Source organism: Crocodylus siamensis, chromosome 4 (assembly GCF_052110815.1).
Source record: "Crocodylus siamensis isolate JL-2025a chromosome 4, ASM5211081v1, whole genome shotgun sequence".
Lineage (NCBI taxonomy): Eukaryota > Metazoa > Chordata > Crocodylia > Crocodylidae > Crocodylus > Crocodylus siamensis.
Genome location: NC_143398.1, coordinates 245,082,569 through 245,096,280, shown reverse-complemented (window position 1 = coordinate 245,096,280; position 13,712 = coordinate 245,082,569). Strand labels below are relative to the sequence as shown.

Below are 13,712 nucleotides of genomic sequence, written 5' to 3'. Positions count from 1 at the left end.
CTGTTTCAGACTTGCCAAAAGTGATTTGGAGCTGAATGCCTTGGGGACACTGGGCAGACCAAGCCCAGTGTATAGGGTGAGCTCTGTTCCTGGAACATGTAGCTCCAACAATACAGTGATGAAGCAATGCAACAAAAGTATTTTGCAACGTATTAGTGCTTTTACCCTTTGTGAAAGAGACGGGTAGAATGGAGAAGCAGTAGTTCTTCTTGAATTCCAATTATTGAAGTGGCATTCAAAAGTGATGAACAAGGTCTTCCAGCAGGCACGGTCAAAGGTTCCAAACTTGCTGAATGAACAGTTAATTACCATGAGAAAGGAGAGAAATGTTCCTTTTTGTAACTCAGAAATGACCTAGAGTCTGTCCTTCTCTGACTGAGTAAAATCATATTCTTATTGCTTTGTTGGTTAGTGAACACACAGATAAAAGAGACCATTAGCCATTGATAATTTTCTAGTGTAACACCCATAACATATAACCAAAATTTCTCCTCTATGTGGTTTGAGTATCAGTAACGTAGAACACAGGTGAAGAAGTTTGTTTTATTACCTTTCTGCCCAAATAGTTTAATTGCTCTTATTCAGGAGATAATTTTCTATTACAGAAGTTCAGCAAGTTTAGGCCTATTTTGTATCTTCTGGTTTAGGCAGAATTCAGGTGGTAGAAAATCTTTTGGTTGGTGCTCACACTTGCAAGAATTGTTAAGGGGACGCGGTTCTTGAAGGAATGCTGTCAATGCTGATGCATGTAACAATTTAATATACCATATTTCTTAAATCCAAGATGAGAGGGTTTTTTCCCTCCATTTAACATGGGAGGTGTGTGTGTGGGGTGGGGGGAGGTATAAAGCCCCTCATCTTGCAAGTACAGGGTGGTGGGCCTGGGGTAGAGAGGTAGCTGCTGCAGATCCAGCTTGGGCCCTGACTCAGTGTTGGTGTTTGAACCACAGCTGCTGCCCGTTTTCTGCCTGCCCACTCCTGCTGTCCTGCCTCCCCAGCCTCTGCCTCATTGCCTTCTCCCCTTCTATCACTTACTGTCTGCTCTGGCAGGGCTCTGGCCCCACTCCAGCCCAGGGCCCAAAGCAAGCATTTCCTTCTGCGTGAGCCCAGCCTGGTGGCAATGGCAGCAGCTTCAACCCAGGCTGTGGCTCAGGCCCAGCCGGAGCTGCCACTGCTCCAGCAACTGCTGTTTGGCTGGGCTGGGGCTGAAGCAGCCACATGCTCTGTTCCCTGGGCTGGATCGGGGCCGGAGCCAGAGGGAAAGCGGTGGCAGGAGGGAGGCTGTAGGATAGGGGTGGGCAAAATGCAGCCCATGGGCCAGATGCGGCCTACCAGGCCATTCTATCCAGCCCGTGGGGTCCCTACAAATTTAGAAAATTAATATTTATCTGCTCCTGGCTGCCTGTAATGTGGCCCTCAATGGCTTGCCAAAACTCAGTAAGCGGCCCTCTGCCCGAAATAATTGCCCACCCCTGCTGTAGGAGGTGGGAGGGAGGCAGGCACTAGGCCACACAAGCATTGGTGGTGAGAAGGCAGTGGGGGTGGGGCAGGGGGGAGCCAAGGGCAGGCCCTTGTATAATTATGCATGTATTTGGTTAAATACACTATCATCTCTCTTCCCGCTCCCCTCTCTTCTCATTTATTTTAAGGGTGATTTTATGAAGTTGCCTTCCTGAATAAGGAAAATCTGTTTGCTCCTTAAAATGAAAGCTGCGATATTTTGCTCTTTTGCTTATCAAGCCATTACTAACCTACCTCTTGGCTCTCTTCAGTGGTAACTGCCTCCACTGTTTTGCTGCATCCCTTAAACAAGGCAATATTGACATGCATGTACAAGCATCTGGAATACTGGTGTGCTTACAGCAGGACGCAAAATAGTTTAATGTCCTGTTTGCCTACAAAATGGAAGCAACATCAAAGCAAGTAAAATACTGATAATGCACTAATCTTATGTATACTAACTGTGAGCTTCCTTTTAATTTTTCACTGAAATAAATGTGTTTTGTTTAAACTATACATTAATGTACCAAAAATAGAAGGCAAACATATGAAATCTTTTTTTTAATGTGTTTAATCCATGTGACTAACTTTAGATTTAGGATCAGATGCACAAGCAGTTTTATTAATAACAATATATCCTTTTAATAGTAGTGGAAAAAATGTTCTCACACTTAAATTGTTTTTCAGAATCCTGCAGTTTCCAAGACCTGTCAAGCTAGAAGATCTTGCAGCTAAAGCTAAAGTTGCTTTTGGACAGCCTATGGATTTGCATTATAGCAATAATGAGGTAATTTTTCTGAATTCCTAAATCCTGGGTTTATTATACTTTAATACATTTCAAGACCTGAAATCAAACTGATTTTCATTAGGGTTGACTGAGGGCTATAGGATGTACATCTGTAAGAAAGCTGCAGGAGAGTGAGGTTTTAGTTGGTTATTTCTGTTGTGGACTGCAGGGCTTCCAGTCTGTTCTTTCTTTAAGTGAATGGGAATTGTCTAAACTCGGGTAAAGCAGAGCGCACATCCCTCGAGGTTGAAGGCAGGTTTTGGTTTTGTTTGTCATTTGCATGCTTGCTTATTTTATTGCTTTTGTGTACTGTGGGGATAGGGTTGCTCCATGTAAAACTGCCTGTAAAGCCGGAACCCAGAAATAACTGGCTTCCTAGCTGGTTGAGTGACCCACTTACACCACCCATAAGCTGAATATGAGCCAGCAAGCATGCTCATGTCGCAAAAAAGGTTAACAGTATGCTGGGTTGTATTAACAGGAGTGTCACCTGCATATCAAGGTAAGTGAGCCTTCTGCTTTATCCAGCACTGGTGAGGCCTCACCTGGAGTCCTGTGTCCAGTTTGGGCCCCATGTTTCAAGGGTGTGGACAGATTGGAGAGAGTGCAGCCAAGAGCAATGAGTAGAGGCCTGGGACAAATGATTTGATAAGTCTCCAAATGCTTGAAGGATGATTATGGAGAGGATGGAGATGATTTTTTCTTGTGGCCATAGGGGACGGGACAGGACTAGGAGCAGTGGCCTCAAGCTGCAGTGGAAGAAATTTAGGTTGGAGATTAGGAGGGACTTTCTGACCACCTAGAGAAGTTATGGACTCCCCATTCCCGGAAATGTTCAAGAGCAGGTTGGACAGACACTAGGCAGGGATGCTTTAGTCAAGGATGATCCTACCTTGAGCAGGGAGCTGAACTACCTGTGACTTCATGAGGTCCCTTCCAGCCTTACTTTCCTATGATCCTGTGACCGACCCAAATTACTTCTTCCAAGCAAGCCAGAGGTGTAGAGGGAGACTTGATAGAAAAGCATATATATAGGGTCATTTTATAGGGTCATATTAATTTTCAGGAACTTTCCCTGTTTTTTGTCCTTATTTTATTAAAATAGTAGGGAGTATACATGCCCTTTATAACTCTATGTGCTCAATTACCTGGTTGCATCTGCCAGGGATAGCATGAGGTATTTGTCCATCTGCTACTACCTACCTCACCAACCACCCTTTTTTGAACTGACTAATTCCTAAATACTGAATACATTCCCACAGAGGGTTTTTGAAGGGCAGGGGGGTATACATTATGCTTAGTAAGCTCAAATATCCCTAACGAATTGTTGGGCAGTTGATCAGGAGTTTTTTAACTCTTCTTGTCATGTTCTGGATAAAATATAAAGGGATGATCTTGCCAGAAGTGTGTTAGTTTAAATGTAGCAGGTTATTCCTAACAAATACACATTAGAAAACAAAGGCTATAATGGAAAAATCTTGCTTTCATCATTGCCTCATCCTCTTTCTTTGTCCCTTCTCATCTGTGCGTTAGCCTGCCTGGTATACATGAGTTATAATGAATGTCTTTGAGCAGGGTCTGGCTTTACTTCTTGTCTGCACTGTGCCCTTTATGATTGAGGGTTTTAGGCACTAATATTTCTCTCTTTCTCTAAATTTAGTTTGTTTTTTGTCAGGTTTATCCAACCCCACATGCAGTATTTGGAAGTAATTTCCTTGGAGTAACATTAATTGCTACAGAGTAGAATAAGTAAAATGATCACTAATGAAATTAAGGGCATAGGTGGAGAGCGTCTATTCATCTAGCCTAATGCAGCTTCTTTATAGAAACAAGAGAGGTTTCATTTCTAAGTTTTATTAAAATCTGGTTTGTATTTTAACACGTGTTAATTATGCTTTGAGTGGATTTGTGACTTGCTTAAAGAAATAATTAAACCAGTCCATGGATTTCTAGTGAGATGCATGTTTAGGCCTTTTGGGAAGGTTCATGTCTGACATTTTTTGAACAACGGGATTTCTTAATAAGTTAGAAACAAAAATATATAAAAAAATCAGTGTATAAGTCTCCAGAAAAGAGATTTTATTCAACAGGTCTGAGTAAATGTATAGGTATTAAATGAAGCTGCTGCGTAGAAGAGTGAAGATGCTACATAGTCGTGTAGCCTCTTCTAAAGCAGGGGTGTTCAAGATATTGCTTATGGGCTGGATCTGGTCTGTGGAGCCCCATCATCCAGCCTGCTATTCCGTCTGTGGGTCTTGAACTGGGACCTGTGTGTGGCATTTGTCAGACCAGCCCTGTAAACTACACATGGTACATGGGGCCGGCAACATATGTGATGTGTACACGGGATTAGCAGTGTGCACTGAACTCAGCATGCAGGGTTGGTCTGTGCGCCTGATCAGCTTGCAAATAGGCCCATGCTGCTCATCCAGCCAGCTGGGCCAGATGAGTTTGATGCCCCTGATAAAGCTGTGGACAGTACATTGCACAGTATACCAGAAGTGGTAGTTACCTAATAACAAATGCTTCTTTTGTAATGTCATATGTGCTAAAAGGCAAAGTTAGGGCTGTGCTTCACGTTTAAATGTGGTATCTTCTAGGTCTGTTCACTGTCACCTTAACATGCATTGGCATAGATTTTTTTGTGTAATGAATAAAAACGTCCAGGCAGGTGGGGGGAATCTTATGTTATCAAATTCTTATACCAGCTCTTCTTCCCATATGTTTCTTGTTAAAACTAATTTGTCTTTCTCTCCTATAGCTGGTGATTCCGTTAACCACACAGGATGATTTGGACAAAGCTGTTGAACTGTTAGATCGTAGTGTTCACATGAAGAGCCTCAAAATATTGCTTGTAGTGCATGGAAATACACAGGTACCTACTCAGTATTTTAAAGGGTTTCCTTTATAAAGTTTAAAGGAACAATAGTTACTTAAAAAGAGCATGTCTATCTAAAATGTTTATCTTATTGTTACGAGTAACATTTACAATTACTCTAGCTGCAAGGTTTAGAGAGAGAATATTTTCTTCCAGCCAGCTAAATTGAATATGTTTAACAGCAGTTAGTTCAGTCAGTTTCACTGTGCCACTTCGTAGTTGCTTGGTCTGCCATGTATGCATGGGTCTTTTACACAGCAGCGGAAGGAGGTTGTTTCTAAATCATGTGACATTTTCAGCAATGTTACAGAATTATATACCTTATTATAAGTTACATTTTTTTTAATAATTACATTTCAAGCTGAAATCCAAGCGCCATCCAGAAAACTTTTCTTGATAGGAACTGAAATGCTCAAGTTTGAAAGACGTCCTAAGTTATCAATTATATGTGTAAACTTTTGTCCCAGAGTAGTTTAGTTTAAAGTTTACCTGTGCAAATGTGTGAATAAACTGTTGATGAAGCTGTATGAAACATGAACTTCAAGGAAGCAGCTCTTTTCCTTCTTAAAAAGTTATAGCATTTACAAGTTTGTTTTTTTTCTTAACAGAAAGATGTCTAGCTTTCAGAAATGTGCATTTATTTTAATATGTTCTCATTTTTAGTCTCCCAGTGTGAGTAACATGGAACCCCTTTCGTCACTGGAAGATTTGAATAACACAGTGTTTGGAGTAACAGAAAGAAAAAGCAAGCTTCCTGTAATAGGTAAACTGCTGTATTGTAGTAACTTGAAGTGTGTAAGAGCTTTCCTTTTAATCTCTCAGCATAAGATATGTATTGATGTTCTATAGTAGAAGGTTTATACATGCAGAATAGTTGGCACACTTCTGTAATATTTCACTAAAATGCTAGTTTTAGAAAACAAAGTGGGGGGATTAAAAAAAAGTTTGTTTAATTTATATAAATAGTCAGTGCAGAAAGTTCTGGCAAAGTAACTACTCTATCACAACTGAAAGAAAACAAATAGGACCAGCTTTAGATTATTAAAGTTGACAAAATATTTTATTTTCCCCCCCACAATTTTACTTAAAATAATTTTATTGTTCATTTTACATACTAATTTTTGTGTCCATAAAAGTCAATGCTAATGCTTCCTTTGACTTTATTGGGTTGAGGATTGGGCTTCTGAACAAAATATCCTTATTTAAATGGCAGCTTGTTTTCATAGCTGTCATTAAATGGAGCTTTCCATTCTTAAACTGTTTGACATTGTTTACAAAGTGTCTCCATCTAAAACTGTGGTTTTATTACCGGGTTAACTTGTGAAGTTTAATATTGAGAATTCTTTGTGTTCCCTTTTTCTAAAAAAATTATTGAACAAATAATAGTAATTTGTTTCAGTTGGCTTAATTCTAAATTACATGTTGTGCTTGTGTATTGTATGTGTATAAATTTGCTGAGGAGACAGTGATATTATAAATAGAAAATACTCAGCATGGTGACCACCTTTGTTCGTATAGGCAAGATGCTTCAAGTCTTTTTCTGGGACTGAGCATTCAGGACTCTTTAAAAATTAAATACCATAATAATAAATATGCCAGAGGTGAGGATTTTTATGGGTGGTATCTTTTATTGGTTGGAGGACTCTGAGATCTTGAGGGCTGTCAGACCTAATGAAGAATATTTCACCTTGAAGCCTGTCCAAGTCTATCCCAACCATGCAGCTGGTCCAAAAAAAGGTATCCCCCACAACAATCCTTGCATAATTCTTGGACCATCACAGCTACAACACCACTCCAGCTCTACCATAATAAATGAAAATTTATAATGATAAAAGCCAAGTATTAAGTAACAGTTTGTAAAATAGATTGCTGCAAGTGGCATCTGTTTTAAATGTCATCTTTAAGGTTTTAAAATCATTAAGTCAGGCCTCAAAATACAATGAGACTAATTTTTTTTTTAAATTCTTCTCATTTTGAACTTTAGGCTTCAAGTTTTCAAACTTTTCTCTGCTGTGAGTGACTAACAGACATGGATTTTAAAAAAATGAAACATGACAATCTTGCAGTCAATTTCAGGAGCTGGGGCTTTTCAGAACTGTAGTACACACTCCATTTTTTACTTTAAAGGAATTTTTGTTTCATTTGTTTGTTATATGGCTTATCTGTCTATGAATGAATTATATCCGTTTCCATACAATGGAACATGTGCATAGTTCCATCTGGAAACAAATACCTAGATTTTTCACAATTTCCAGATTACAGGGTTAAAATGTTATGCTTGTCTAATAGGGGTGTGTTGGTTGTAGCTGTGTTGGTCTAAGGGCGTAGGCAGACAGGGTTCTTTAGATAAATGTGATATCTTTTATTAGACCAACTGAGTAGTTGGAAAAAGTTCTTTGCAAGCTTTCGGGCTTAAACACACTTCTTCGGGTATTGGGAGACTGCTGTTGTTCTGAGTTCTCCAAGGCAGAAAAGAAGCTAAAAGTGTGACAAGAAGTCTGTGAAAGTGTAAATGAATGGAAGTTTGGAAGACAGGGTAGAGATAGGAGGGGAGTGGCAGGGTGGGGGGTGAAGGACTGCAAAAAGTAAGCTTCAGGCAGGTAACCAGTGAATTGGGTGTCAGGCAGGTTGTAATGTGCCCAATTTCTATATTAAGTTCATGATTTTTTTATATCGAGTAGATTTATGAAGTGAAGTTCATAGGCTCATCTATGAAAGGTGTTTTGTAAGTTCCCTTTGAGGATTAGAACTGAGAGATTGGAGAGGGAGTCTCCCAGTGCCTGAAGAAGGGTGTTTGTGCCTGAAAGCTCGAGGAGAACTTTTTTCCCAACTATTTAGTTGCTCTAATAAAAGATATCACATTTACCCAAAGAACCTTGCATGCTTGTCTAGTGGTGCTTCTAATGATGTTTTAAGTGACTTACAAAAAACAAAAAAACTTTAATTTTTGTGATGCCAAAAATAGACTTATTGTGTATATGCGTGATGAGTTGAAAACTAGTGATATGACAACACTGAAGCAGCCAAGAGTGAAAGCTAAGCAACTGAGAGGGGAAAGCTTCCAGATACCCACTTGAGGTTATCTGGCAAAAGCAGGGAAGGTTAGATGAATATTTCTGGCATCTCTTAATTAAAACATTCCAAAACTTGTTTTTATTTTTACCTCTTAATGCCATAAAGAAGCTAAATAAATAAAGCAAAACAGTCTTTGCAGTCATTTGTCAACCCTCATTTAGTAAACTGTTGTTCCCTGCTATAGGAAACAACAAATGTTTCAACTGCTGTAGCCAGAAAACTGAAGTACCTAAGAAACATGTCCAGGCCTTCAGTAGGTAGACTGACTTTCTAATGAAGTCCTGTCTCATAATGTTTAGCAGTACTTCATTTGTCATCAGCTCAGATTCTGCATGTTGATCTGCTCAGACACAGTTGGTTCATGCTTAGTAATTTGCCAGCTATATTTTGGCATTTAATAGACCTTTAAATGAATTCAGAACCTTCTGGCCTGAATTTTAGGAGCTGACACCAACTGGGCACTTTGGGGGATTTTCCAAGTCCCTTGCCTGATCTTTAGTAATTCAGCAATTTACCAGCATCAGTCCCTATCAAAGCGACGGCTAGTGTTTTAAGATTGTGAGACTTAGTTGCATTAGTTGCGGAAGCGAAGCTTCTGCCTTTTTATTACAAAAAGCCCAACCCGCCCCGACCCCAAACAAGAAAGAAACTTGGGCCACTAGGTTTTGTGTTTAATTATCAATTCCAGTAAAGTGTTCATCAACAAACTTCCTTCTTTCTTTTTTTTTTTCTTTTTCTATAAAGGTTCTAATACGCGTGATAGAAGCTCACCTCCCCCAGGATACATTCCCGATGAACTGCACCAGGTGGCCCGAAATGGATCATTCACAAGTATCAACAGCGAAGGCGAGTTCATTCCAGAAAGCATGGATCAAGTAAATATCTTCTTTTCTTTTTTGTTTTGTTTCCTGTTGTTTTGTTACCTGTTACCATGTCTATCTGGAAGGTGCACAAGTGCATGGCATTCTCTCCATCTGATGTCTGCCACATTGGTTGGGGTAGTAAGGTGTCTTGAATATACAAAAATCCTGTTCTCTCAATATCAGTATCCTTTCTGCACAAAAGGGGAGCCTAGCTGAAGTAACTTATAGTAGCATGTATATTACTTTTTACATGTGTTATTATGCACCACTATAATATTAACTTCAGTCACATTTAGGAGTTCCTTGAAAACATATAATAAGACAATATGTGGCACGTAGAACTTACCTTCTGTGTACTTGAGAGACAAAGAGTGGAAGTGAAGATGAATGCAAGGAGGTAGTGACATGTACAGCAAGCTAGTAAATGAATGGACAGTAGGACACAGACCTCCTGACTTGCAGTCAGGTATGTGTCTGATGCTCTGCTCTGCCAGTCAGTAACCTGATCAGACTTCGTCCAGGTGTGTATTTTCAGAAAAACATTATCACTGGCCTTTATTAAAGTCAGTTTGTGGATCTCTGCCAAGTTAAATTCACACAAATGTGCATAAGGATTGTTCTCATCAGAGACCAAGGAATGTGTGAACTGGAGCCATTCAGATCTGCTACATAGAAATCTACTTCTAAAGCTATAGGATTAACCCAGCTAGCAAGAAGTAGGAGACTGTGTTCCTCTCTGGACTGGTCACCCAGATGTGGGGAGGCACCTGACCCCTAGGCTCTCACTTGTGTAACTCCCGTCTTACAGAAGTTCATTCTGTCAGGCATGTACTAGAGTGCAAATCCCCTTTTTGGGGCCATCGCTTTTTTTAATTTGGACAGCGTATTAGCCAGGCCTTTAGTACCGTGCCAGACATCCTGTTAGCTACAGAGCAGCTGTGTCAGCCTAACTACAGAGTTAACGTTTTTTATTTAGCCCTGAGGAAGGGCTGCATAGCTGTCAGATGGGGAGAAGGGGAGTTCTGATACTTGCCTTTCTTATTAGGCATTAAACGGTAAAGGTTGTGATACAAAATACACACATACCCCAGTGAGTATGAAAGATGAGACTTGACCTTACTCTGACTTCCAGCTCAGGACTGGTTCAGAGTTCCTGAGGAGCAGCAGGAGAAAGGGCATAGTGATTTGTTTTGTTTGGCCAGAGATTGTTCTGGGTGATTTAAAGCAGGAGCTCTAATACATTTCACAAGTAGGGGCAGTCAAATTTACAGTCTGGATTAGTCTTGATAGAAAATTGGGTTTCCCATTTGATTGTAAAAACTTTCCAGTGTCAGCTGAAACTTGCCTTTATTTGTCAAAACCACAGAAGTTTTCCGTTTGGACTTTTGTGTCCATCAGTTTTCAGTGAGCTCCATGAGCCCCTCCTCCTGCATCTCACCCCTACACCTTTTCTGACCAATTTTACTTAGTGACATGTATTGGGCAGTTGGACTGTTAAGAGGCAGACTGAACACGGTGAACATCATTCAAGTTCTGTCTCTCTGACAACCCATCAGGTTTGACCAAATAAGACAAACTTGCAGGAGGCGCATCTATGACTGTCTCCTGGCCACATTCTGAATTCCTGCCTTAACGCCTGGAGCTGTTTTGGGGGGAAAATGTAAACATTAGCATCACTAGCCATCCTTTAGCAGCCTCATTATTGCTCCTGGTTTCTGGAAAGCTTCAGCCTGATACAGAGATGTGATACTGTTGAGTGACTTCAGTGTAGGTGCTATTCCTGCTCCACTTAATATTGTGTATTATATACATTTCTTTTGCAGCTCAGATGTCACAAGAGTTGAGAAGTGGGACAGGACACTTCTGAACAAATAGGACTTCATTCACATCAGATTTCTGCTGGCTTCTGTGATTAAGATGATGCATTTTTTTTAAACTGTAAAATGTGATGTTAAGAACCACCAGGTTTTTAAACAATATAAAAATTGTCACTTACTCTGATTGTCACTAGATGCTGGATCCATTGTCCTTAAGTAGTCCTGAGAACTCTGGCTCAGGAAGCTGCCCCTCCCTTGACAGCCCTTTAGATGGGTAAGAATTTATTTTTCAATATTTCTAGACTGCTTAAAGAAACTGATCCCAATATAATTGCTTCACTTTCAGTAACTTTTAGGTGTGCTTTTTTCTGATTAAAAATATACCGGTATAACAGTGTTTTGAAATTAAATTGCTTGTAAATCTACAAGAGAAGAATAACAGATTGGCAGAGTTGTTTTTTTGAAGATTTTTGAAAAATAAAATATCAAATTCTGTACTCACTGCTTCATCATTTGCAAAGATTTACTTTAAATCTATGCTTGGCTGGTTCATACATTGAGCCTATTCTCAAACAATGAACAACTCCATCCAACTTACATTTTTATATTATCATAATGTGAAAGAGACTGCTGTTTTCCTAGCATTTTACCCAATACTGTACTTCACTATTTGTTGCCAAGATGATATATCAATTAAAATAATCTAACATTAACAGGAAGGTGACAGGTCATTGCTGATATAGAATTACAGGTGAGACTAGCCAACTGCCTGTCAAGAATAACAGTGAGAACGGGCAGGCAGAGACAGAGCACCGTCACTCACCACTCCACGCCACTGCTGCCTCCCGCCGATTACTAGGAGGAAGCCTGCTCGCAGCTGCCACCACCGCCACTGTCTGGCACTGCTGCTGCTCCACATCCGGCTGCACACAAGTTGCCCTCCTGCACCCTGCTACTCCGTGTCTGGCCCTGTGCCAGCCCCCTGCCACTCTTTGTCCGGCCCCATGCCCAGAGGTGAATTGTGTACTGAGGGCCTGGGCAAACAAAATTGGAGGCCCCCTCTCCCCAGGGGCTGGGCTACAAGGGGTGGGGCAGGGGAAGCTGGGGGGACCCTGCCGGGCTGGGGGTGTGGGGGCACATACTGCCCCTTCTCCTTGCTCCCTGCCCCCCCCATCCTGCGATGGCCAAACATACACATACAGGTACACACACGCAGGTGTGCACACAGACAGGTGCACACTCTACTCTCACTTTCTGCACATGGACAGAGACGCATGTACGCATGCATGCACACATGCTGGCAGGCGCACACTGTATTCACTCGCTCTACGCTACTACTCACTCTACTCTCTGCACATGGATATACAGACACAAACAAGCTCCCTCCTGCCATGAACACAAATGCATGCACGTGCACACATGGACTCTCACAGACATGCATGCACACATGCAGATGGGTGCACACTACTCACTCTGCACATGGACACAGATACAAACACACTCTCCCTTCCGTGAACACAGATGCACGGACTTACACTCCTGGATGGACACACGCATGCGCACAGACACGCACACACTCTACCCACTCTCTGCACATGGATCCAGACACAAATACACTCTCCCTCCTACTATGAAGATTCATGTGCACATGCATGCACAGATGGGCATGCACTGTACTCACTCTGCAGATGGACACACAGACTCAGTTTGGCTGCCTTGAGTAGATGCATGCACATGCACAGACATGCACACACAGAAGCAGATGCATACAAATGGCCTGACATGCCTGCAGATGAGCACAGGTGCATACACACACTCATGCAAAGAGGCAGCCTCATACCTTCCCCTCCAGAGACCTTCCCCCTCCCCTACTCTCCATCATGCTGAGGCAGCCCCCTTCCCATCCTCCCATCCCTGCCCTGCAGCAGCACCAGCAGAGTGTCTTCCTCTTTTCCTCAGCTGGCCCTGCTGCTATTAACTTGATCTTCTCAATTTATTGATTGCCCATGTGTGGAAAAGGAGCACAGGGAGCAGCCACACAGAGGCTGGAGGAGGAGGTGGGGCTGACAGGAGGGCTCCCACCTTTCTTCAGCTGGCCTCGGTGCCTGTAAACTGCTCATGGCAATTTTTTTTACTTTTTTTGCCTCTGTGGAGGTGGGGCGGAGGGAGCTGCTGGATGGGAGGCTGCAGGAGGTGGTGGCGCCGGTGGAGGGGCACCCATTTTAACTTGGTTGGCTCTGCCCCCAGCCACCTGGCCCACACAGTGAATTGGGGCATGCGCAGTTGGGCAAAAGCGTTATAGACAAACAGACAGACAGACACTTTTATTATATTAGAATTATATATCACATTTTCTTGAATATAAGACAACCCCGATTATAAGATGACCCTCCCCCCCCCATAGTTAGATTCTATATATAGAAAATGTATTTGATATAATTTTCCCGATTCGGAATCTAATTATTGGAGGCTTGTCTTGAATTTGTCAACCTCCCACTTCTGCAGCAGGTCAGGTATTCCCTTTGTTCTCTACCCCTCCCCCAACTTCCTCCTGCAGCCCCTTCCCCCCCATGACTTGAAGAGTCAGCGCTAAGGGTGATTGCACTCAATGGGCACTACCATATATTTTATTCAGATGGATGGCACTATCCTGTTCTTATGGTAGGTTCCCATCAGCATGTTTGCCCACTACGGCTCCTGTATTTTAGTGCTGCTTAGTGCTGGCTGTGTTTAATCAACTTCAGAATTGGTTTCCATTACTGAGCACATGCTGCTTTTAGCAGCAGCTCAAA

The 13,712-nt window shown here is 41.7% G+C and overlaps 1 protein-coding gene across 1 annotated transcript in view; it reads left to right on the top strand.

Moving 5' to 3' along the window:
• Positions 1 to 13,712, top strand: part of LOC149867752 (mitogen-activated protein kinase kinase kinase 2) — an 85,179-nt gene that overhangs the window by 35,343 nt on the left and 36,124 nt on the right. Inside the window, exons 5-9 of the mRNA XM_090046079.1 lie at positions 2,188 to 2,287; positions 5,049 to 5,162; positions 5,829 to 5,928; positions 8,985 to 9,115; positions 11,115 to 11,194. Coding sequence (XP_089902205.1) covers positions 2,188 to 2,287; positions 5,049 to 5,162; positions 5,829 to 5,928; positions 8,985 to 9,115; positions 11,115 to 11,194 — 525 coding nt within the window. The remainder of the gene's footprint in view (positions 1 to 2,187; positions 2,288 to 5,048; positions 5,163 to 5,828; positions 5,929 to 8,984; positions 9,116 to 11,114; positions 11,195 to 13,712) is intronic.